Raw genomic sequence first — 27,214 nt, forward strand, 5'->3', positions numbered from 1 at the left:
AGCTCAGTCACTTTACAAAGAGCTCCTGTGTTCCCTGGAAGTGATTCAGGGGAGTGGCTAAAGACAAAGTCTTTGTTGTCATTCAACTGCCAGAGTTTTCCCAGCCTCACAGTTTACCAAGAGTAATTCAGCATTTGTAAAAATGGAGGTGATTATAGGAGATAGGATCGTTTCAAGCATTAAATGGAATAATGCATATAAAATATTTTGGTCAATATTTGATACACTGTGGTAGTTCAATATATATTAGTTGTTGTACTCTAACTTTTTTTTAGGAAAGAAGAGGGAGCTACAGATGAGTATAATTTTCTGAGTCCCACAAAAGAAATCATAAAATAAACTTCAGTTCTTTGAATACTATCTTTTAAGATCAGAGTTTTCCTTTTGTTTTGTTATTTTTTCATTCTTATATTCTCAGTGCATAGTGTAGTATTAGCAGCCACAACAATGATCACTTAATTGATGGCCCTATAAATGAAAAGCTAATGAAATTTCTTCCCAGAGCATATCTGAAGAGGTGTCCTGGTATTTAGCCTTAATCACTATATTATTGGGCTGGGGTTCTTTCTTGGGTTCCTGTACTCTGGACATTATGGAAGACTCAAGGCATCACCTCATTGCAACATCTCACCCTTCAGAACTAAGAGATGGAAGCCATAAGATGCTGAAGCTTTCTCTTTCAGATGGAAAATCCTAAAAATGGGGTTTAGTAGGACCCTGAATTTTAATACTTGGACTCACAGGAAGTGGATGCCTGTGGATCAGAAAATATCAGGACAAAAGAGAAAAAATAAGACAAAAAGCAATATATGTAGAGCAACTCAACTGGAGAATGATCCTAAACAACAGACTAGCCCTAGCTTTGTTCCCTAAAGTCACAGACTAAAGGAAAGCCACCCTCCTGGGCCTGACTCCAGTGGAAGGAAACTGTGAGAATCTACAGACAAGACAACAAAGGAGACCACAGCAGCAGGACACATAATTTTCTTGGACTCGTAACTCCTCAGTGGAGTAGATTTAGAGAATGGACCTAACTGCTATCCAAAACTTCAAAGACATGAAACCTTCTGCCGAATGTGTCCCTATGTTCAGTGTTCTAAAGAAGTAAGGAGAACTTGGAACTGAATCTCAGCCCCAGCATGCATTAAGGACTCTGGTTTGCAAATGAACTTCCGTCCAGCTGCTAAATCTTTACAAACAAGGACATCAAACCCTTTCCTGAAATTTATCTTCTCACAGCTTCTTTTTTAATACCACAAAACCATAAATTGTCCTTCACCAAGTTTTCAATCTACCTTTTAAATCAAATTAATTGAATTCATGACTGTAATATTCTGAATATTCTTGTGCTTCTGGAGCATCATCTCCTGCTCTCTGTCCACTTTTCATTTGGTCTCTTTTCTGTCTCCTCAACTGGGTCATAAAATAAATTCATGATTAATCCCATCTAGCTATAACTCACTTTCTCTTAGGCTTTTAATCCCTTTTTGTCTTTTAATCTGCACTATATTTTAAGGTTGGCTTACAACTTGAATGATTTCTAAAAAATACTGTTGGGCTTCCCTGGTGGTGCAGTGGTTGAGAGTCCGCCTGCCGATGCAGGGGACTCGGGTTCGTGCCCCGGTCTGGGAGGATCCCACGTGCTGCGGAATGGCTGGGCCCATGAGCCATGGCCACTGAGCCTGTGCGTCTGGAGCCTGTGCTCCGCAACGGGAGAGGCCACAACAGTGAGCGGTCTGCATACCGAAAAAACAAAAACAAAAACAAAAAAAAACCTGTATATGAAAACTCCATATAGTAATATATTCACCAAAATATTGGAAAGGAATAATTTAGGAAGATGGAAAAAACCTCATGATAAATAATAGAATTATAAGTGAATTGAGATATAGCTTTTATTTGGAAATAATGGCATAGTTAATTTATGACATATTTTTGTCATCAAGCATGTATTTTAAAGTAGCATCAAATTTTACCAGTTTAAGTAACAGGAATGTCTCCCTGTTAGCATATATTGTGCAGGTAATAAGTTCAATGTTCCATAGAGTATTCATTAAAATTATAGTTTAGAGATATGTTTTTTACCTTTCTTTTTATGTGTTACTCTGAAAAGTTCAAAGGGGTTAATAAACAGATCACTGTCCTATAAAGTCGTGATAACACATATGTTATTTTTCTTTTTTGATGAGTTTTAAAACTCACATCCACTTTTAAAGGTTTTTCTAAATGAAAACATACATTACCATGAGAAAGATATCTATAAATATTTTCAAATTTAAATCATAGGTTCCATTCTCAGGAGAGAAACTTATATGAAGTGACAATTTGATAAAAACTTAGGTGAAGTGAAATAAAGTTGATAAATCCATCAAAGTTTAATCTTATTAACTATCAATTTAATCAGGGTCTTTTGTCTAGAATTACAACATGTGTTTATATCCTGGCATCTAAAGACATCTATTCCAAATCTCCCATTTGATAGATGAATAAACTGAGACTAGACTATCTGTCTTTTCCATTGTCATTTGCTCATCAATTGAGAGAATTTGGATTAGAAGACATATGAAATCTAGTAAAGTTTGAATTTTGTTTAGCTGCAGTCATTTTTACCCTGATGTGTTAGATTACAGTGAACAAGTACAGATGACAATTGAATAACACAGGGGCTAGGGGCTTCTACCCTACATGCAGTTGAAAATCTGAGTCTAATTTATAGTTAGCTCTTCATATCCATGGTTCCTCCTTATCCACAGTTCTATATCCCTGGGTTCAACCAACCATGGATCATGTAGTAGCATAATATTCACCATTGAAAACATTTGCATATAAGTAGATCCAAGCAGTTGAAAGTTGTGTTGTTCAAGGGTCAACTGTACTGTATTGTAAGTGTTTAAGTCTTTTATTTCTTTAAAAATTGCTAAAACTAAACATCTGCCTAAATCACTGAAACATTTAACCACAGCAACACAAAAGGGACAAAATCTAAATATTAAATCACAGTACTTATACACAAATAACACATCTTTCTCTATTAGCTAAGATTAGTTAATCAATAATGGCTAAAATTACTGCTACTTTATAGCTGAACATGCTTTCTATCAGTATACATGTTTATCTGTGAGTACTTTTAAATATTGCAGTCATGTGGCATCGTCCTATCTTTTGAGTTTGTGAAATAATCAATAATCAAGATCACTGGATTCCAGGTAATGGGAACTGATAGAACTAGTTCTGGACTTTATTGTAATGAATTTCCCATAGATATGAACTCAGGACAGTCCTTGCTTTTACAAAAGTTTATTCTCTTCCTTAAAACTGGGAGTAGAATCATACACTCTTTGATAGATTTAGCAGGGTTTGATATGTCGAGATCACTAACATGCTAGTAATTGATTTCTTGTATTTTTTTTGCCACTTTCATTGTGTTCTAAAGTCACTTTTGATTTGAAGCTGCTCCTCTGATTTCTGTTACAGACAGCAAAACAGCATCACTGCCATAAAGGTTGAGATGAGGGGACATTGAGTTTTTGACCCGAGTCAAGAGATGTAATAAAGGCTTCACTGGAAACTTCTAACATGGGCTGATCAAAATTATTTTCTAAGCCAAAATCATTTATTTTTTATTAACTTATTCAAGAGAAATTTATTAAGAACCTATTAGGCACCAAGCTCCATAGTAGGTACTGGAATTAAAAAAGAATTGTATGCAGTCTTCACTCTGTATGGCATGTTTGCTGCCTAGTGGAAGCATGAGAGACGTGGCATGACGCTCTGTGAGCATATGGAAATGAGTTTCTGGAAGAGGAGTTATTGAGGCCAATTTTTAATTTGGGCTGAAGTTCACCTGGGTGAAATGAGACCTTTCTGATATCCACAACCCAATCTATAAAGAGCAGGGTATGAAGTAGCACTATGTCTTAGGGAAATAATATTGTACTGAGGTAGCATAAAGTAGACAGAAAGTTTCATAAGAGATAAACTTGGAAATGTAGGTAGAGGCAGATCACAAAGGGCATTAGAGATAATGCTGAGGGCAAAATCAAATTTGCATTTCTGAAAGATGACTGTGGCTTTAATTACACAGGGTGAATGGTAGGTGGTTATGAGAGGTAGCGGGGAGATTATTACTATCTTAAAGTCATAATCCAGGTAAGAAGCAGTAACATTTTGATGAAAAGTAGTGGCAGAATGAAGAGTACAAACACATTTTAACAACGTTTAGTCAATAAAGGGGACTGGGGCTTCCCTGGTGGCACAGTGGTTGAGAGTCCGCCTGCCGATGCAGGGGACATGGGTTCGTGTCCCGGTCCGGGAAGATAACACATGCCGTGGAGCGGTTGGGCGCATGATCCATGGTCACTGGGCCTGTGCGTCTGGAGCCTGTGCTCCACAATGGGAGAGGCCACAACAGTGAGAGGCCTGCATACCACAAAAAAATAAATTAAAATAATAATAATAATAATAATAATAATAATAATAATAATAATAATAATAATAAAGGGTACTGGAATGGATGTAAACAATAAGTGATTTAAAAAGAAGTTTAGAATGTAACCAAGAAATTGGATGTATCTTGGTCAAGTTAACTGGTAGTTTTGTTATTTAAGCAACTGGAAAATATAAATGATGGTCCAGTCACTAGCACCTAGAGGCAAATATGAGTGATACCATAGAGTTAGGCATATAGGATGGGAGACAAAACTTGGGGTGCATGAACCTTTAAAGGGCAGGGAGAGGAAAAGGGTGTGTAAAGAAGACTAAGAAATGGCGATCAAGGAAGAAAGGAGAGAGCCAAGAATAAACGATGCTGAGGAAGCCAACCACAGTTGGAAGCAGCCTGAAGAAAGAGATTTGCATCAACCAATTTAAATGCCCCTAAAGAAGACAAGTAAACATGAGGAGCCTCTTTCACTGGTGGTAGAAAACATCAGTTAATCAGAAGCAGTACTGAAAAGCTGAAGGAAGGCAGTTGTGGGCCTAAAATGTGCTAATAGGTAGTACTAGGCTCAGGAGAAAGCAATATTTCAACTAAGGGAAGGAGCCAGTGGAAGTATTCTGTGGAAGTGAAACAATGAATGAGTTTGTCTGTAGTGCACCCAGTGGTAGACTGGATTATGAGAAGTGGCTGGGAAGCAGGCAATAGTGGAAGAAACCAGAAGGGGATGATTTACATATATTGTTTAATGTATACTTTGCAAACTCTTTATGGAATTCAAATATGTTTCCAATTCTTGGTTGAGAGGCTCAGAGTTCTTACCCAAAAATGAATTAACAGAGCCCTAATTTTTGTTGAACAGTGGATAAAACATATTTCCTGGAGGGGAGATTTGGAGAAACTGAGGAGTTGAGGTTTAGAATGAAAAAGACAGACGTATATCAGACTATGAACGGTTTTGAAAGAGTTCAGACTGTGTGTAGTGATTCATAACATACCACCTAAGGATCTGGACAGAGCCGTGATACGTTCGAAGCCCTGTAACCAAAAGACTAATCTGCAGTAATGGAAAAGTTATTTTAAAAAAGAGGTAAGATTGGATTATGTTTCAATTTGCAGAACGAGTTACTGGAATTAGAAGGAAACAAGGATATCTTAGCCCATCATCATAAAGTTGAAGAATTTTAACAACCATTTTGATGTGGTCGCCCTATGTGCTATTTACTATGCAAAGCAATGTCCATGTATTAACTCATGAATGAGTTCCACGAGGACCCTACTACTTGTACTCCCATTTTTTATTTGAAACAACAGAGGCTTAGAGTGTTTCAGTGACTTGCCAAAATTTTGTTAATACAGAAGTAATAGAAAACCACAATCCATCTCCGTCTACAATCTCATACATAAAGGGCTGTATGGTCTCAAATCATCAAAATGCTTATAGGTTGAGCTTCACGCAGGTTAGATCAAGACTCCCCATCACCTTTCCTGGAATTCCCAAGTGTGTGTGACCTCTTGTGTGTGTCTGTCTCCAGTCATGTTTCCCCCAAGATGTTGAAATAACTACAGACAGACGTTGTGCACCAGAGCGCAGAGAAAAACAAAAAAGAGATCATTTCCTAGAAGGTCCCGTCAAATATCTCCTCTGGTTTTCTTGGCTTGAAATGGGTATATTTACATTCCTGAACCAATCATTATTAGCCAGAAAAAAAGGTTTATGTTTGTTAGACTTGAGCCAAATGCATCCATGGGAGTCAAGTTCTTGTAAGGTATACTGAAGTGTGAGGGAGATAGTGATATATGAATATGTATATGAACAGTTCCTACCATTAGGTGAGATTAATTTTTTGGAGGGGGTTACTACATTATCCACTACAATTACAGTACTATCCTTACAGAAGTGAAATAATTTGCAAAGGATCATTTATCTATTTAATTGCAGAACTGGTTCTAGGTTTCAATACTTCTGACTTCTGATGTATACACACATGTACACACATATACACACATACACACATACATACACAATTTGCATTTTTCCTTTTACTAAAACTAGATAAAGTGATAAATGGTTAGGAAGATAGATATAGATAATAGAGTAGATACATACATACATACATACATATATGCATATATACATAGATCTCTCTTACCCTTAACATGGCAGAATCATCCAATCAAATAAAAACAAATAATTTTAGGTATGTTGGGTGTGTTTTAAATAAACTCTAATTAACTGGGCCTTTGTACCTTGGCTAAATGCATTTGAATCAGAAGTAACTTCTTTATCCTTTAAGAATATAAAGCTACCCAGCAAAAATACAAACCTTACTGAATTATAGCTGAGAACCATTGAGTGAATGAATTCCAAGCTCATACATTTTTTCATGATTTCTATGGAATTTCCCAATGACAACTTCTGTGAAAATAATTTCTAAATTGCATTAAATACAAAGAAGACAACATTGTACCATCACTAGAAGTCAGAGTTCAGTTATGTGTTGCTGGGAACAGACATTAAGATTTGTATTGGTGTTTGTGGCATAGAATTCTTGGCACACAACAGAGAGATAAAGTGCTCATTAAAATGGATTCACTTATCCATCAAAGTACATTTGAATCACAAGGTGTAAATATGTATAGTCTAAAACATTTAGGACATATCTGGGAAGAAAGTTTTATAAACTTAGAGTGCTTCTGGATCATCGGACTGAATAACAAATCACAAGTTGATGTCACAACATTACATGTGCCAGGGGATACCCTGAGGCCAGGCTGAGCAGAATCAGAGTTGGTGGCAGATAAAAACAAATTGCTTGCTCTGATCCTAGAAGTACAGTTCAAGGGAGAATAACTTCCGTTCTGGAGGAATTTTTTGGCATATGTCTTTTCTGATCCTTAAAATTTCTGATTACTTCAGGCAGGTTTAATAAGTATGCAAACTCTTCATTCTTGTGTCTCTAATAAAGTGACCCAATTCGTCATAGTCCACTTTTTTACATATTAATATATTTTAAACACACATCTCAAAATCACATTTTTCTAACATACAGGAGATACAATCTAGATTAGTATTCAATATTCAAATAATATTCAAATATTAAGGTATGGTACTTAAAGACAGGAATCATACTAGTGTATATGTTTGGGAGTTGTCACCCTCTGTGTGATGTAGGAGAAAAAAAAGTGAGTATATATGTATTTATTTTATTTTACATATACTTGAATAGCACATATTGTGTGGGAAACTATTATAATTTCTTTATAAATATTAGCTGATTTAATACTTCTATAAAACGAGTATTCTTTTTTCTTTTTTTGTTTTTTTTTTTTTTTAGTATGAGGAAACTAAAACAGAGATGTTAAGTAATTTACTTGAGGTCTCACAGCTTGCTAGTGGTTGATCTAGGATTCAAACCTAGGTATTAAGGTTCCAGAGGCAAAGATGGTGAACACAATGGCAAGCAATTCAGCCTCTCCTAATTGGAGAACTCTCCTAAGGAAAGTGTGTAGGACTGGACTTCTCAATGATGGCTACTCATCAGACTTATCTGCAGAGATTTTTAAGTGTTTCTGATACCTGGCCCATCCAAGAATAATTAAATTAGACTTTCTGATGAGGGCCCAGGAATTGGTATCCTTAATAATCCTTGTAAATGTCTTATATGCAGCCCTGGTTGAAGATAAAGAGGACAGAGGAGCCATTTACAATTTTACAAATATAGAAAGAATCAACAGAAGGAAACTAAGAGACAAGTGTTCATAAGCAGTGCAGTGAAATCTAATGTAAAATTGATAAAGATCCAGTTCCCTTAAAGAGTAAGCTCACCTGCTGTGCATGTATGTTTAATTTTACTGTGTAATTAAAGTCTGCTATAATTATAGTTTCAATGTCTTATAGTATCCTAGGCCTGTAAAGTATGTCATATGTGTGCTCACGCCCTCATTTGCTTCCCTCTATCTGACTCATTTCTGAAACCCTCTCTGCTTTACAGTTCTCTGCTGCTTAATGTCTTCTTTATGGGATAAAATGTACATTTATTTTCCGATCTTATTTGGAAAGAAAGTGTATTATATTTACCATTCTATACCTTTTTAACTCTGTATTATTTCTTGATTATAATGCAGTGTATACATAAGGCAAAAGCAAAGAGAAAATATGTTGCATTATATTTTTATTTCTTTTCCTGTTTATGCATCAGTCCTGAGAAGGGTTAACATTATTCAGCAAATAAATGTATATTGACTTCCATCTGATTTGTGTTCCAACTTGTGGCTAAATCTTGTTTATGTGATTTTTTAAATGTAATGTCACTCATTTTGGGTTCTGCTTTCTTAAATGAGAACAGTGATGTGCATTAGAAATTCAAGACAAGTTAAGCCCTCAATTTAGTATTAAAAAACTCTAAAGGCCATAACAAGCTTCCAGGTTGCCCATTTCAAGTATTATATATTGCATTTGTGTCTTTTGTGTGTATTTAGGAGTATTACAAGGACTCACCAATAAACATTTATTTGAGATGTAATTCATGACAGACATTAGATGTACAAGGAATGAATATGGAAGGGCTTCTGATGTAAAAGCCTCTGTATTCCATGAGAAGAACAAATGAGGCATAGAGTTTTAAAAAATCAAAATGTACTAAAGCTATTGGGAGTACACAGGAGTGGACAAACTATCTGTGCTTGGGAGCAGAAAAACAAGGACTCACAGAGGTGACAGTAGAGCTGGGACATCAGGAGTGAGTAGGATTTCTCCAGATGGTAGAAGCCAACGTCCTTCAGGCAGCAGGATCACCTGGGCAAGAGCACAGAGGTGTGAAAGAGCCTCAAATAAACAGTAAATAAGTATGTACAGTGACTGCATGGGGTCCTTGGCAGCACAGTTGGAAATTAATCTGGGAGGGATATCGAAACCCATTCATGTCATGCTAGTCATAGCATGTCAGTGAGTTTAGATAATGTTCTTTCATTAGGAATAAAAATCCATTCGAAGTTTTTTTTTTTTCTTTTTAAATTCTAACTTTTTTTAAATGAATAAGAGTAACTTAATCAATCTCATGTTATAGGAAAGTAACTCTGATGCTCCTGGGTAAAAGGAGATGGAAGAGGAAGCAATTAGAATGCTCTGGAGCCTTGCAGTTGTGAGAGTGAAGATTCAAACCAGTTGAGACAGTGGTAGGGCAAAGACAAAGCAAAGAACATATTCAATTTATAGAATGTCCTTATACATCTGAGAAATTTTAAAAAATGAAGAGGTCATAAGTTCAAGAGAATCCAATTATATTTTCAATGTATTTCTAGTAAATTTGTTTATTTAATACTCTAAATGCAAAAAAAAATACAAAGAATATAAACCTGTCATGCTGGAAGTGGTGTTCGACAGAAAATAATTAAGTAGCATATTATTTTTTATTGTATGTTGAGAATAGTACCTGGTGCATGGTGTGGACCACTGAACATTTCTTGACTGTAAGAAGAAATGAATGAATCAACAGATCAATACCTACTTTAGCTGAAATCATGAAATAGTCAGGCTCAGTTCTATTACCACCTGTCTACCATTTTATACGAGAATGACTTTCAGTATCAATGAGAATGATTTTAACATCATTGGGCTTCAATTATTTCATTGTGAAATGCAGACATTGTGTCATTATTTGTAAAATTCAACCCCATTGAGAACACTAATCTTACTGAAATCAAATAAAGTATATCACATTTTGCATGAGCAAACAGAAGTAGACCATGTGTGGTTGCATTATAAAAGAAAGCTGGCTTACTTTCTCTAGGCTCCAGAACCCACATCATGTGCATGGGATAGAACTTGGGGGGCGGGGGGGAGCTAATTAAAACTCTCTGAACTTCAACATTTAGAGTGGTTGCATTGTCATCCTGGGTGTGAGTGATAGAATAAACTCCAGGATGATGGCTACAGAGAAGAAGACTACTCCAGTTTCTGTGGATGTCACTGACTGTATTATTTCCTTGTTTCACATCAAACATGCCCCAACCACAACCTCCCACTCCTACCTCTTGGGTGTTTAGTGTTTAATAGTGTCAGGAACTGGTGTTCTACACAAGCACTGACCAAGGTAGTCTTTGGAGATGTATGTGCTCCAGACAGTTAGTTTCATCTTCTTAATGAAGGGAGTATGAAGTCTCTCTTTTGCATTAGTTTGGTGAAAGCTGTGGACCAGTAAACAAAACAAGCTGATATAACGCTGTTTAATTGTATTCTTATAAACTCATATAGAGGTAGCTCAAAAACTCTCAAATAACTTACATCAGAAACTGCTTTTTCACTAAACTAGAGTTTATCGTCACTGTAACTCAGTGTACATAATTTTGTAATATCATGGACATTACTATGGATGAAACAAGTGTCATTATTCTTGCTATCCTGTGATCCTTTTGAGTTGGACAAAAGTGGAATTGAATGATGCATATTTGCTGTTTCTATAAATTATGGAAATACTTCTTAATTCACTCCTTTAACATTTGAGCTTAAAAATTATTAATGTAAAGAATTTAATATACATTTGGAAAATATTTTTCTATATACTTACCAAAATAGTATTCTGCATTGAGCATATGGTGACCATTAGATAAAAGTTTATTAAATTTGTTACTACATACTTTCTAGAAGATATAATACTTTTTTCTTCAAATATACCCTCAGAGTAAAACAACCCACTGCTTTTCAACTGCAATATTTATACCTAGAATTGGGCATTATTCAATGTTTGTAGATTTTACCTGTATAACACATGTGTGAAGAAGTGATAATGAAGAGCTAGGTAAGTGATTTTTTCTGGGGGAAAAAATCATTACCTAGAAGAGGGGAGGGAAGAGGGGAATTGACTCTTGCAAGTGTTCATTCTTACATCATTAAGGAGAACATACTCTTGATGAATCCTTAATATAGGTCCCCAATGCCTACCAATGCTTATTTGTCCAATAATTATTAAAGATGCTGCAAATATTGTTGTTGATGATGATGATGGATGATGTTGAATAATATCAGTTATCATTCTTGACAGCTTAGAAATGTTTGCCTACTTTTGGGAATTCCCTGGTAGTCCAGTGGTTAGGGCTCTGAGTTTCCACTGCAGGGAACACAGACAGGTTCAATCCTTGGTCAGGAAGCTAAGGTCCCACAAGCCGTGAGGCCAAAAAATAAATAAATAAATAAGTTTCCCTACTTTCCTTCTAGTAGTGTCTTCTCCTGGGAAAGGCTGTTGTAATAAAACATATGCTTTATCTGTTGATATAACTAGGATTCACCAAAACATCTTAAGATAAAGCATTTGGCATTGACTGTCTACTGAAAGTTATGATTTCTTACTTTTTCAGCATTCTAAAACTTCATGTAACAAAAAAGTAGAGGTGAAGAGAAGACATTCTCTTGTCTTTTAGAGCAAACCTTTAAGATTGAGTTTGTCCCTGGTTGGCACTGTCTTAAGAAAAAGGCCTGAGTGAGTAAATGGAGCATTCCCCAAACTGACAGTGACATTGAATGCCTCCAAGAGATGAAGAGTGTTCTGTCCACTGTATAACTTTGGATGCACATTTCACTCCCTTTATGCTCAGTAGACATTTCCTTCCTTCATCAGCAGCATATTATTTTATTTATACTGAGTTTGATTGTTTTGATTCTACTTTGTTCTCAATTCAGAATAGTAACACTGAATGGACATTAAGAAGAGATACTCATTTAAAAAGTTCTTAGAGGAAGACTTAAACTATGACTATGAATATGTAAGACAAAACTGCTGAAAAATATCTCCCGTCAACTTCTCTTAGTACATAAATAATATGACCAAGTGTCAGGAGATGAGAAAAGCTACAGATAATCTGGATTGTCTTTAAAGTTTTCCTATGTCAGTGAACACAGAATAATTCAGTCTTGAGGCATAAAGGTGCTTCTCTAGTTAGAATTGCAATTATTTTCGGTTCCTCATTTTCTCAAATATTCTGTCCTAATTAAAGGCTTCCTAAATGAGTATGTAATTATTGATTTTTAAACTGCAATGGCAAATTACTTACACCCTCTAAAGTTCAGTAAGCCTTTAAACCTTTTAGCTCTTCTATTGATATCCTAGTCATGCAATTAAAGCATCTACAGTAAGCAAATGAGCTAATGCAAGTGGTGTCATGTTTTCTTTGGTGTACAAATCAATAAAGCTATTGTGATGACTTTCAGGTCAATGACCTAACTACTGGAAATGGACACAGCTTTAAAAAATAGATTTTTAAAATAGGTATCATTTGCACTAACAGCTAATATTGTTGCTCAACATTTTGGTTTAAATAGTTCAGTTATTCTCAGTGACTTCATATACTCACAGAATTAAGGAATGCCATATTCCAAAGGAAAATGGAGTCCAGAAGATAAAAGACATGACCTTGAGCTCTATAAAACAAAGATGCTAGAATCATATGGTCTTATTTTCCAGGTGCTTATGTGCTCCAGGTCAAGGCCACGGATGCAGATGACCCAACCTATGGAAACAGTGCCAGAGTCGTTTACAGCATTCTTCAGGGACAGCCTTATTTCTCTATTGATCCCAAGACAGGTAAATTTTTTATTAGAGACAACATTATCACCTCCCTTTCCCATTCTAACACTGCAATAAAGATTCAATGCGCTCCCCATCTAACAAAGGAAGATAGGATCTTACCTTGCTGCTGCAGAGCTATTTCTTTCAGATTGAACTTGGTATAAATATAAACCTTTTTACACATATATGCCAAGTCCAAATTTGTTAGTTAGGAATTCTTTGTATGATTTACTTTAAATTTTCCAAAGTCTAGGAATATTTGATGGTTTTTTTGTTTGTTTGTTTCTTCTAGCTAAAATAGCTTTTTATTTCAGTTTTTCTTGGTTGGGTTCAATTATATTCAGTTTTCGGCCTAATCAACCCAAGATTATGGAGTCTCTATTGCTATCTTTATCAAGGGTTATGGGTGGTGACTTTGGAAAAATATAGACTTATGCTTCTAGTAGGGGAAAGAAGAGGCTGACAAACTTGAAACCCCAAGATCACTAATTGTTCTGGTCTATGTTTTTGAAGCCAGTATCATTTTAAAATCAAACCATTGAAATTCCAGTTTTCAAAGCCCCATATAAAAATCTATGGAAAGTATAGAAAGGGCAGGAAAACATGTAGGACGATTTTGTAATCCCTTTAAAATGAAACGAGTTCCCCCTGTTTCTAGAGAATCTGTTTTTGAGTGAAGATAGTTTTTAAGGAGCTCCAGTCAAGCTGACCAGTGATCAAAGCAGGTGCTCAGGGTCAGAGTTAAAGCAGAAAGTCCATAATGACAGTTGTTTTATCAACTCTTATATAATACATAACATGTTGCATATTAAATTCAATACTGTTTATCACATCAGTTTAAAGTAATGGAATAAAGTGTTAACATACTGGGCTAATAAGTTACTTTTAAATTTTGTAAGTTGATCTTTAAAGAGCTACATTGATTTGAAAGGTATTCATTTCCAACACTATACATGCAAATGGGTTAAACATTTCGAAATTTATATTTCCTCAGAAGTGTGTGGAAACTGGAATACCAATTAGATATAGGTTAATTAATAATTAACCATGGATGGATGTTGCTTGGAAACGTAAGGTCAATTAAGTGAAAATAAAGAACCAGCAAATTTTCTGTCAACTAAACCTGCCATTCTGTCTGTCCTCACTTCTCACCCTTTTCATCAAGCCAACAGGGGGCCAGAAACCATCAAAAATGAAGGGAATAAGGCTGGGAGCTGCTCCCTTTGGTAAACTTAAAAAGGAATAGATTGTAGTAAGGACAACATCAGTCCTTTAAGAAGGGAACTTCAGTGATGCAGAAAATACAGAAAAGTTCAGGACAAAGAAGCTCTTTTGGTTTGGAAGTAGGATCAGAAATCAAAAGCTAGGGAGTCAAATGTTAAGAGTGAGTGTGTAATGGGGAGATTACACCTAAAATGTAAGTTATTTTCCAGAAGTAGGCTGTGAAGACAGGAGAAGAAAATGTTTGGCAATATAGGTATTGAGGAAGTTTTGTAGTGGCTATTGTTGTTTACCTTTGGGAAAATCATATATTTGTGGACAAAAGGGAAAATTGTTGATAAAAAAAGTTTGGGGAAGTTTTCAATGAAGTTTATGATGGTACAAAGCTCCAGAGGAATTAGGAAGGTTTGTGCAATAGGCCAAATGTATAGATAAATAATGAGATTATCTAAGATACTATACATCCTTTTATCAAATGGGAATATTATGGATTATTTTTTCTTATACAGTTACATTTTCCAAATTTACCATAACAGGGAATCTAACAGAAATAAAAGTAAGGACAATATCTGTCTCCTAGACCACTTCAGCCTCTGAGAAGCACTTCTCACAGACAGAAAGGATGGGAGAAAAAGAAAGGAAGGTGTCTAGAGATTGGTGAGGAGGGAGATTTTTAGTATTAGGCTACGCTTACTGAGTTGCAGTGATTAATTCTATAGAGTAGATGAGTTTATATACTCAGAATAAGTGTGACAGAGGAAGGATCAAAGATTTAATATTGGAAAAATAACTATAGATGGAGACTATACCTAACTAAAAAAGCAAGATAAAAATCATACAAAGGTGAATCGAAGCATAAAGCGTGGATACAGAATATAATTGCTTTGGTCAAATTAATACTGGACAGACAACAATTATATGAAGGGTTTACTTGCCCTCCTCTTGACTTTACTTGTTCAATATCAACTTTAGATAAATTCTAGTGCCTTCAGAAAGTATCATTTTACAGAAGAGTATGCATATTCATAATATGTCTTTTCTAATTGTGTATTTATATTTTTATATCAAGCTTATTATTTAGAACTGAAGATGAAACAATTCTGGCATGAACTATAGAATAGATTTTTTGAAGCATTGGTTTTCACTGGAGACAGAAGTCTTGATATTAGCAATGCCCCAGACCACTAGACAGGAAAAGAGTGGATGGTGAGGCACTTCATTAATAGAATGATAACTAGTTCTTCATGCACAGAAACCATTAAGAAGACTTTTTGTCAAATTTATCACCTTGTGGTAGATAAGAATAAATCAAAACTCAAGGATAATTGCAATTTCTCAGAAATAGTCCCCATTTGTTCCAGCCATATAGCTTCCTTTTATGATTCCTTTTGCTGTTATTAAATAAAATGCATGAAAAACTAATATTATCTAAAATTTTCTACATTTGAGTGTAGAAACCAGTTTAAAATAATTTCTAAAGGAAGAGTGTCATCAATACTTCTGGTGCCTAAGTATTTATGAGGAGATAAATATAACTATTTAGTATTCGTTTGGAATGAGAACATTTTTTTAAAAGTTTTTATTGACATTGTTGTTTGACAAACATTCCTAGCATCTCTATCCAAGGTATAAATATGGCAGGTTTATTTATAAATAATATAAATTGATGCATTCTATGAAATAAGCCCCAAATTGACTTTAAAATTGGCTAATTTGGCAATTATTTGGCTTACCTAAGAGAATGTTTACTGTAACTTAAAATTTGCCTGCATTCATGTATATGCCTCAAATGATTATTAAATATTTTTAAAAAACAGAAATGTAGATACATTTATAAAACATTAAATAACATTGATCCTTATTATACTTAATGTTTATAAAACACTAAAATATTTGTCATATTGACATATTATATTATTATATATATTTTACACTTAATATTTATGATACATTAGAAAAACACTTATAATCTATAAAATGTTAAAGAGGCATTGTAATATTTTATTTGATACATGAAATTGAGATGCTAAATATTTCCAGAGCATTGATAATAGAATTATTTCATTTAGGAAAACAAACATTATTATAAACGATTGATCTCATGACTTAATTTACATTTAAAATTCTTTTAAAGTATTTGAATTTTTCCCTAAACGATTTTAAAATCTAATCTGAGTTGGATAACTAGATATTGCTACTTGGTGTATCATGTGGTGATGATATGTTGATTTTTCTAAATAATCTGAGCTCTACCTGAGAAAGCATTATATTGATAATACTGTTTTATCTCAACATTTAAAAAAATCCATAAACTTTAAATTGTTCTGTCATGGTAAAATATATATAACAGAAATTTTGCTATTTTAACCATTTTAAGTGTACTATTCAGGGACATTATGTACGTTCACATTGTGTAACCATCACCACCGTCCACCTCCAGAACTTTTCATCAGTGCCTTTTTGTTTATGTGCACTGTCAAAAGTGCATATTTATAAGTCTTTATGTTATGTATTTACATGTGCATTTTTAGGATTCATATGAGAATGGGATTGTATGCATGAGTTACTTTCTTTTTTTCTTTTATCCACTATTCTGATATTTCATGCTTTATGATTCTGTCCTAGCTTCTGTTTGGGAAATCTGATGAAGGGCTAAGAGAACTGACACTTTCTAAAGATTTTTAGCTCGATTATCACCTTTTGATTAGAGATGATTATCTTCAAGCTTACTTCCCAAATAAAATATCATCCACCCTGACTGATATTTATTCTTTTCAGTCTTTAAAAAAAAAAAATGTGTTAGTGTTTTAAAACCCCATAGTAAAATTAAAGCATGGGTCAGACTTTATATTTTGAGCTAATTCTTTATATAAACTACTATGTACATATTTATAATGTTTTATGGCCTGATCATGCCTTTGACTTTAATTCAGAGAAAAGCCTTAAAGGATTTAGAGTCAGTGCTGGTGAGATAAAGATAGAAGCTCTTTTTCTCTTCAAGAGTGAAATAGGAAATAGACAATTATTAAGATTAAACAACACGTGCCATTACCACTTTTGTAATATTTTACATATATGCAGTAAAATTACATGACTAAAAATGCACCGCAGACAATGGTTTCCTTGTATTCTGCCTTGTCACACTTCACGAGAACTCTGTGTGAACTCCACTGCCTTATTTTAGAAACCATGGAATGCACACATCTGCAGATGGAACTAAGACTATTTGGTCTTGAAAGGAAAATACTCCAGGGGTATGTGATACATGCCTTTCGGAAGTTGTAGAGCTGTCAGGTAGAAGAGGAGCTAGCTGTATTCTCTGCTGCTCCAGAGGGCTATCAATGGCATGAATTACAGGAAGAAAGAATTTTGGTTTCATTAAAAAAAAGATGTTAATGATTGTCCATAAATAAGAGGGGCAGGCACCTCATGAGATTGTGAGCTTCATATTACTGGAAGAGTTAAAGCGGTAATGAGTGATAAGCCAGTGGTGCTGGATTTGGGTATGGATTTCCTGGGCTTGGGTAAATTGATGCACATTTATTTATAACCAATGACCTGACAGGTCCTGTGCTACCAGGATACTGAGATGCATCAAGCTGATCCTCAAATAGATCCCCATCTACTCGGGTCCTCAGAAGATTACATGTGGGTTTTCTAGGACACCACTCTATGATACATAGTCTGACTACTGGGCACTAGATATAGACTCACGAGAGTGGGGAAACTCCTGAGAAAAGAACTTTTAGGGAAGTGACTTCTAAATCTTAAAGAATAGTTAAGGCATGTTATGGTGCAAAGTCGGACCATAATGTCTTTAAATTTTCTTTCTACCCAAGATAACCTGATAACTCTTCTTGTCCTCAAAATACATTACTGGAAACAGTTTTTAAAAAATTATACACCTTACCTGTGTAGTCATGAACACCATATATTTTTTGTTTGTTTGTTTGTTTGTTTGTTTTTGCAGTATGCAGGCTTCTCACTGTTGTGGCCTCTCCAATTGCGGGGCAAAGGCTCCGGACACGCAGGCTCAGTGGCCATGGCTCACAGGCCTAGCCGTTCCGTGGTATGTGGGATCTTCCTGGACTGGGGCATGAACCCATATCCCCTGCATCGGCAGGCGGATTCTCAACCACTGCACCACCAGGGAAGCCCATGAACACCATATTTTTAATAAAGCTTAAGAATGTACTAGCTTAAAAAAAAAAACCTATTACAGAAGCAGTAGGAAACATTCAGTATAGAATTTTAGTTAGAATGACCAATACAGTCCTATGAAAATGACTTTGATGAAAGAATTAGAGCAACTGTTTATAGTTACGTCTTGGAAAGAACATTTCCAGCAGAGAGAAGAGAGGGTACAAAGCTCTAGTGAACAAAGGAGTGAGTTGTGGAAGATAAGATCAGAGAGTTAAGATCAGGGAGTGTGAAGATGGAGGTTATGTGAGGTCTTTAATCTGAGCGACCTGGACAATCTCTGAGGATTTCTGATTGGAGGGGCTCTGTGACTGCTTCATGCTCAGACCTAACCACTGTGACTGCTCTTTAGAGAACAGACTAGTGGTCTAGGTCTCCTCTGGACTCTAATCCTCAGTGAATGGAGAATGCAGCCATTCATCCATTGTTCATTCTACCTTTCTGTATCTATCTCTACCTATCTATATCTATCTATCTATCTATCTATCTATCCATCCATCCATCCACCTAATCTATCTGAATAGTCTCAAATTAATAATTAGCATTTTCCAGCTTTATTGCGATATAATTGGCATATAGCACTGTGTAAGTAAGTGGTATACAACGTGTTGATTTGATACACTTATATATTGCAAAATGATCACCATTATAGTGTTAGACACACCTCCATCAGGTCACATAATTACCATTTCCTTTCCATGGTAAGAACTTTTAAGAACTACTCTCTTAGCAACTTTCCAGTATATAATACAGTAATATTAACTGTAATCACCATGATATACATTCTATCCTTATAACCTATCCACCTTATAATTGTAAGTTTGTGCCTTTTGACCAGAATCTCCCTATTTGCCCCACCCCACAGACCCTGGTAGCCACCAACCTACTCTGTTTCTATAAGTTCAGTTGTTTTAGAGTCTACGTATAAATGATATCATAGAGTTTTTGTCTTTCTCTGTCTCATTTATTTCATTTAACATAATGTCCTCAAGTTTCATCTATGTTGTTGCAAATGGCAGGAATTTTTTTTTTTATTCTCAGGTCTGAATTATTGAATTATATTCCATTATATCACACATTCTTTATCCAATCATCTGTTGGTGGACACTTCTGTTGTTTTCATATCTTGACTACTGTGAATAATGTTGCAATGAACATGGAACACAGGTATCTCTTTAAGATCTTGTTTTCACTTTCTCTTGATACATACTCAGAAGTGGAATTGCTGGATCATATGGTAGCTCTATTTTTTACTTTTTTTTAAGGAACCTCCATAGTATTTTCCATAGTGGCTGTACCAATTTACATCCCTATTAACAGTGTACAAGGGTTCTCTTTGCTCCACAACCTTGTCAATACTTTTTATCTCTTGCTCTTGACTTATTGATAACAGCCATACTAAAAATCATCAGGTGATACGTATCTCACTGTAATTTTGCTGTATGTACATTTCCCTGACGATTATTGATGTCAAGCACCTTTTCATGTAACTACTGGCCATTTGTATGACTTCTCTGGAAAAAAATTCTATTCAGTTTCTCTGCCCATTTTTAAGTAAGATTTTTTTGTTTGTTATTGAGTTGCATGAGTTCTTTTATGGTATGGATATTAACTCCTTATCAGATATCTGATTTGCAAATAGTTTATCCCATTCCATAGGTTGCCTTTTCATTTTTGTCTATTATTTGTTTTGCTATGCAGAAGCTTTTAGTTTGATGTAGTGTTACTTGTTGATTTTCAAGATGCCTTCCCAGAGAGTTTATTTATCTTTGAAAACCACTATCTCACTTCTCTCCCACTCTGTGATCTTATTTTATACCATCCCTCTCAACAGTGGTATGCTGCAGCCATGTCAACCTCCAAGTTCTATACTTGTATGCATTGAAGAAGTAGTGCTCTCCTCCTTTTCGCCCCTGGGATACTCCTGCCTGGGTTCTTTCTAAGTCAGCCTCTTCCACCTCTCTGGGATTGCAGTCTTTCCTCAGAGAGGACATTTTTATACTACCTTCAAGAGGACTTTCTTTCATTTTCCTCATAACACCAATCACCATCTGAAATTAGATGAATCATTTAAGAGCTTTTTTATGACCTCCTCACCACTTTACAGGAACACATACCCATTAAATGTACATTCCATGAAGGAACCTTATACAGAGACTCTATCAATTATTTTCCCAGATGAAAACAGATGATACTCAGTTGGGCAATTTGAGATTAGTTTAATAAAAAGACTCTTTATTAAAGTGCAAGCAGATTGTAGGGAAACCATAAGGGATAAGGCTGAATCTGGAGAAGAAATAAGTGGATGCATTTACCACAATGGGGTTAAAGGAATGAGGGTGTTCTAGAGACACAGGCAGAGACCATGGCAGGAGAGAGTGTGGAATGGAATGTGGGGGATCCATGGAAAGAAAAACCCAACCTCATTCTCCTTCTACCTTCTAATCTCCTGTCAATTGGCACAGGGCAACTGGAAACCAAAGAGCAGAGGGAAGTCTAGAAAAGTATATATAGTGGAATTGGAGGGGCAGGTGGAAGCGTCTTTGCCATTATACCCTTAAACCTAAGAAGAGTGCCTGAATGAAACATATATTTTAGTACAAGTGTTGACTGAATCTACTGTCCCATGTTTCAGTCCTGCATTTTAGCACTCAATTCAAGAAAAAAACTCAGATAAAACCAAATCCTTGATGATCACCTGTAATATTTCATGATTTTTCATATATAGTATTGCATTATTTTCATCTCAAAATGTTTTCAGCAGCATATCTAACCCATTTTTACAAAATAAGCTGAGATCCACCAAAACTAAGGGACTTGCCTATAACACCAAGGTGATTGCAAAGGGAGAATATATCCCCTGGCAGATTAGTATCCTTTGGTACTATAAGGTTTTATAACCTTAATTTAAGGTTATAACTCTCTCAACCATATATTTCCATTCATATTGGCAGAAATAAACTCTATTTTTCTCATTCTTAATTTTGCTCTAATTATCTTGCATATGTTGGAAAGTTCATCAGTACAAGACCATACCAGTATCCAATGTAAACTTGCTTATCTACTCTTTTATTTTCCAAAAAGTAGGATTTATTTCATAATTATTTCAAGTTAATTAAAGTTTGTGGTATCACTACTATGTAGATCTGTGGAGTATTTATACTGTTTTATAAAATGCATGTTTTTTCCTTTTTAATCTTAAACTATTATCATACAAGTTTGTTGCTGTATTTTTATATACAAATACTGAAAAATAGAGATGGATACTTGAACCTAAATCTAAGATCTGAAGTGACAGAATGTAGCATTTCCTTCGGTTGGTTGCATTTTGCTATGGAAGCACTTTAGTCCAGTCCTTTTCAAGTTTCCTACTTGCTCAAGACCAGGCAATCCATTTTCATTTGTTTGGTTTTAAATATTAGGAAGTATAGAAACAACTAATGACCATAAGAAGAGTAACTTTTTGAATAGGAGATTCCCCATACCCCCCACCAGATTTTTTCAATAGGCCACAGTATTTAAGGATTCTCTACTCACAATGAATTTTGTTGTCAGCTTGATTCCCCAGATTCAACTCTAAAAAAATTCTAGAATGCCATATGTTATTTCTCTTGGACAGTGACTCCTAATGAAAATGGTAGTGGGAAGGGGAAGCACATCATGGTCATCAGAGGAGATTTCCTTTGAAACTACATACACAACCCTTTCTTCTTTAAATTCTAACATACAGTCTCCCAAAAGCAGCATTAAACAAAAAAGATGGCTGGAAGTGGCGGCTAGATCACCTATCAGACATAAAATGGAGGAGTGCAGGGCAGTTAGGGGTATTCATGACAATTATATCAAAGCATCAGAAAAAAACCCTAGTCTTAAATAAGTCTGATAATGCTTATTTGCTCTCTTTTTCATAGAATCAATGTTTTACATATGTATACATATATCATAAAATTTATATATCAAACATATTTGTAAATTATTTTGAAAATTTTCATACCAGAAGTTAACTGAGAGAGTAAGAAATGTACATATATACTTACTGGAAATGAACTGAGTAAAGATAAATCTGGTCAACATCAGGAAAATACAGTATGAGTATGAATTAAACCCAAGCATTTATCTAGAAAATATAAATATTATAAGGCAGGCAGAAGTCATGTAGCTTAATGCATGTAGGACCAGGCCACTGAGATGCAGAGATGAAGAATCTTAGTTAAGACACTTGGAAATGAAACATCAGAAATCCAAGCTGAAGAAAAGACAAACAGATTGAAGTAAAAGGGTGTCAGTAGCAGTGCATGAATAAAACAGCAGGAGCAAAAAATGGAACTTGCCTTTTTTGCAACAATTTCCTGACAAGGGCCAAAAGAAATTTCAGATTGTAGTTTAGTCTGAATTAGCAAAAGAACAGCATTAGGTAAATATAGATAAAATAAGGATGTATATTCAGTTTGTGCTTAGGATTCTATATTTTGTGTTGACAATTGATATTAGATTTGTTATTCATATATGCCTTATTATTTAAGAAATAATATCAAAGGCACATGGGTTTAAGACAAATTTTCTGCAATATCTCCCTAAAATCATTAGGTATAGATTGAAATTTGTTATAAAATTTATTCACAATTTACCTGCAATAAATCCAGAAGGTTTTAGTTGTTACACTATGAATAAATATAAATACAGACATAAATATAAATACAAATTAGTTCTACACTCAAACACAAAAACAGGAAATGAGTAGGCTATATAAATATGTATATATATCATGATTCATGATTATAAATTATTTATAGGGACTTCCCTGGAAGTCCAGTGGTTAAGACTTCACCTTACAATGCAAGAGGTGCGGGTTCAATCCCTGCTTGAGGAGCTAAGATACCACATGCCTCGTGGCCAAAACACCAAAACATAAAACAGAAGCAATATTGTAACAAATTCAATAAAGACTTTAAAAATGGTCTACATCAAGGGCTTCCCTGGTGGTGTAGTCGTTGAGAGTCCGCCTGCCGATGCAGGGGACATGGGTTTGTGCCCCGGTACAGGAAGATCCCACGAGCCGTGGAGCAGCTAGGCCTGAGAGCCATGGCCGCTGAGCCTGCGCGTCTGGAGCCTGTGCTCCGCAACGGGAGAGACCACAACAGTAAGAGGCCCACGTACTGCAAAAAAAAAAAAAAAAAAAAAAGGTCCACATCAAAAATAAATAAATAATTTACAGGTTGCTTCCTTCGTTTAGCCAGTCCATCCACTAGTCACATGGTCAACACATTCTTATTGAGTTTTTTCTAAATGACAAGCACTCCATTAGAGGTTATAGTATAGTAACTTGGTGACAAGAGAGACAAAATCCCTGCAATGGCAAAGTTTAATAAGATCTAAGTAAAAAAAACCTGTGGCTAATAAAAGTAAGAGGAATCCTGAAAGACAAAATAAAATACACAAAGGAGATATTCAAGTGTTCAAAGAAGCAAAGTAATATATATATATATATCTCCCAAAAACTAGATAAGAATGAAGAGGATGTCATTCTTTAGAAATCCCACCTTCAGTGTAACCACTTAATTTTTTTACTATATATCTAAAATATATATTGTCTAAAAATTTAATTCTTTTTTAAAGGTAGGAGCATTCTGTATAAATTATGTCTAACTTCGTTGACTTAGTGAATGATGATCATCTTTTAGAGCCAATACATTGTTCCTTAACCATATTCCACAATGCTGCACAGAATTTCACTATATGGCTATTACCACAATATATTTAATTATATCCTAACCATTGGATGTTTTGGGTGTTTCGCTTTTTAATACACAGAATTTTTGTTAGCATGTAATTTTGCTAATGAATCTAGATAGAATCATTTTCTTGTTGTGGACTATTTTATTTTGGAAAACTCACCATTTGTGATATTTATCTTTTATTTTTCCCCCCTTAAGGTGTTATTAGAACAGCTTTGCCAAACATGGACAGGGAAGTCAAAGAACAATACCAAGTCCTCATCCAAGCCAAGGATATGGGCGGACAACTGGGAGGGTTAGCTGGAACGACAATAGTCAACATCACCCTAACAGATGTCAATGACAATCCACCTCGATTCCCAAAAAGTATGTTCTTTCCTGTTAAGTCGAAATCAGTGCAGCTTTTTAAAAACTGTCTTACATTTCATTGAATTTTACAGGAATTGTAATAATTTTCCAGACACTTTTTGTCTTTAGGAAGCAGAAGCTAAAAATTAAATGTCCTCAGAATTACATTTTTCTATTAGAATCATGCATAGTGTGATTTTAATAGAAAAAATATATAAATGAGTCAATAATTGTATGAATCATGTTATCAATTCTTATAAAAGTAAAATATTCACAATAGGTTGGGATCTTGTCTAATTTCTTACTAGTTGAAAAAGTAATATAAATTGAAAAGTACAATGTAATTTAAGATTTATGACATATATGCTACTCTACTATTTGTTATATCATATAATTAGCATAAAATTGTCTGCCTTCACTTTATCAATTATATGTGTTGAATCATTTCTGCATACTTCCCTGGAGATATCAGATGACATTGCAGTGATGCTATTTCTCTACTTTAGTTGTATTTTATTATAGTTTTGCAGTAGGTGAAAATTGCTACACTTTCTATGATAATAGAATAATTCACACCTATATCTTCTCTGTAACTCTATCTTTCTTATTGAAAATGAATACTTCTCACTTGTGTTACATCCAGTTTTCTTTTGCAGTATTACATTTAACACCAATAAGTACCTGTTCGATTTCTGGTACATTTTCAAGGATTATAGTTCAGTGTTCCTAAGATTTAGAATACAGAAACTGTTACTTCCATTGCTTATATAAGTGATTTAATGAACTCACTAGACACTCATTTGCATGAACAGTTTTAAAAATCAAAACAAAGCAAATCATTTTCTTCTTCTAACTCCAGGAGAGTTTGAGTTTATCTACTAAAGTATATAACAATGAGAATATTTAACTAAATGGATATTTTATTCCTTTAGCTGTGTGGTTTTACATAATTTACTACTTTGTCATTTTTGTCTTAAAATTATCAAACTATATTTTCTTATGGGAATACCCTTACTTAGTGATCAGAAAGTCAGTGTACTGAACAAAGGTTATAAAAATGGCAATTAGAAATCATCATACTTTAGCAACTGGGATGTGTATGACAAATGGCTAGTAAATAATAGGTTATGACTAATAACACAGAGTCCTAAAGCAACACTTTCCTTGCTTTCTATTCAGGGAAACTGAAAAAAATATAAATAAATATTTCAAAGGAGACAGAAATAATACATTTGATTCTCTAGAATATGACATTAAAAAAGAACATGTTCCCACCTCAAAAAGACTGATTTTTAACAATTTTACTGCTTATTTGTGGCAATCTGTAATAGCTAATTGAGGAGAGTAGTTTGAAAGATTGTTCTACTTTTACATAAAAGGTGACATTGTACATTTGAATTCTGTTTTGGATTTGTGCATTAAAAATATGGTCAGTTTAGAGTATAAGAAATAGCAGAGATCTTCCTAGGTAGTGTCAGTATTCTTATTCACAAGGATGATAGTGAGGTTTTTCAGATGAAGAGTATAAACCTCAACCAGCGGAAGTCTGTATATCTTCTTTGGAGAAGTGTCTATTTAGGTCTTCTCTTGCACTGCTGGTGGGAATGTGAATGGTACAGCCACTATGGAGAACAGTATGGAGGTTCCTTATAAAACTAAAAATAGAACTACCATATGACCCAGCAATCCCACTCTTGGGCATATACCCTGAGAAAACCATAATTCAAAAAGAGTCATGTACCAAAATGTTCATTGCAGCTCTATTTACAACAGCCAGGAGATGGAAGCAACCTAAGTGTCCATCATCAGATGAATGGATAAAGAAGATGTGGCACATATATATATAATGGAATATTATTCAGCCATAAGAAGGAACAAAATTGAGCTATTTGTAATGAGGTGGATAGACCTAGAGTCTGTCATACAGAGTGAAGTAAGTCAGAACGAGAAAGACAAATACCATATGCTAGCACATATATAAGGAATTTAAGAAAAAAAGAAGTCATGAAGAACCTAGGGGTAAAACAGGAATAAAGACACAGATCTACTTGAGAATGGACTTGAGGATATGGGGAGGGGGAAGGGTAAGGTGTGACAAAGCGAGAGAGAGACATGGACATATACACACTACCAAACATAAGGTGGATAGCTAGTGGGAAACAGCCGCATAGCACAGGGAGATCACCTCGGTGCTTTGTGACCACCTAGAGGGGTAGGATAGGGAGGGTGGGAGGGAGATGCAAGAGGGAGGGGATATGGGACCAGATGTATATGTATAACTGATTCACTTTGTTATAAAGCAGAAACTAACACACTATTGTGAAGCAACTATACTCCAATAAAGTTGTAAAAACAAAACAAAACAAAACAAAAAAACAAAAAAAAAATAACCCTCAACCAGTGGAAGGAAACAACTTCTGGTTATGGATGAAGGGTAATTTGCAAAAGTTTGAACAGCCATCCAGACAAATAGGCTGGAGTGCAACAAAGAAATGAAAATATCTTAATGGGAGAGAAACTAGAGTATGGTTAGGGAACCAAGATGGCATGCTCAGGTCCCAGGGAGACAGGAAGATCAATTCCAGATCTTATCTAGTGAAAAGAATCTGTTCAAAGCAGCAGGCTTGTTTGGAATTTATTCAAAGTTGAATCTGTAGATCTAAGCGTAACTAGATAGATGAGACCCACTAGGAAAGATTATGGGGTTAAGG

At 34.9% G+C, this 27,214-nt stretch overlaps 1 protein-coding gene across 1 annotated transcript in view; it reads left to right on the plus strand.

The window, feature by feature from the left end:
- Window positions 1-27,214, plus strand: part of CDH12 (cadherin 12) — a gene marked incomplete at both ends in the record, with an annotated part of 277,190 nt that overhangs the window by 176,647 nt on the left and 73,329 nt on the right. Inside the window, 2 exon segments of the mRNA XM_079703115.1 lie at window positions 12,895-13,014; window positions 24,354-24,521. Coding sequence (XP_079559241.1) covers window positions 12,895-13,014; window positions 24,354-24,521 — 288 coding nt within the window.

The sequence above is a fragment of the Hyperoodon ampullatus genome (genome assembly GCF_949752795.1).
Source record: "Hyperoodon ampullatus genome assembly, chromosome: 4".
In the NCBI taxonomy this organism is placed as follows: domain Eukaryota; kingdom Metazoa; phylum Chordata; class Mammalia; order Artiodactyla; family Ziphiidae; genus Hyperoodon; species Hyperoodon ampullatus.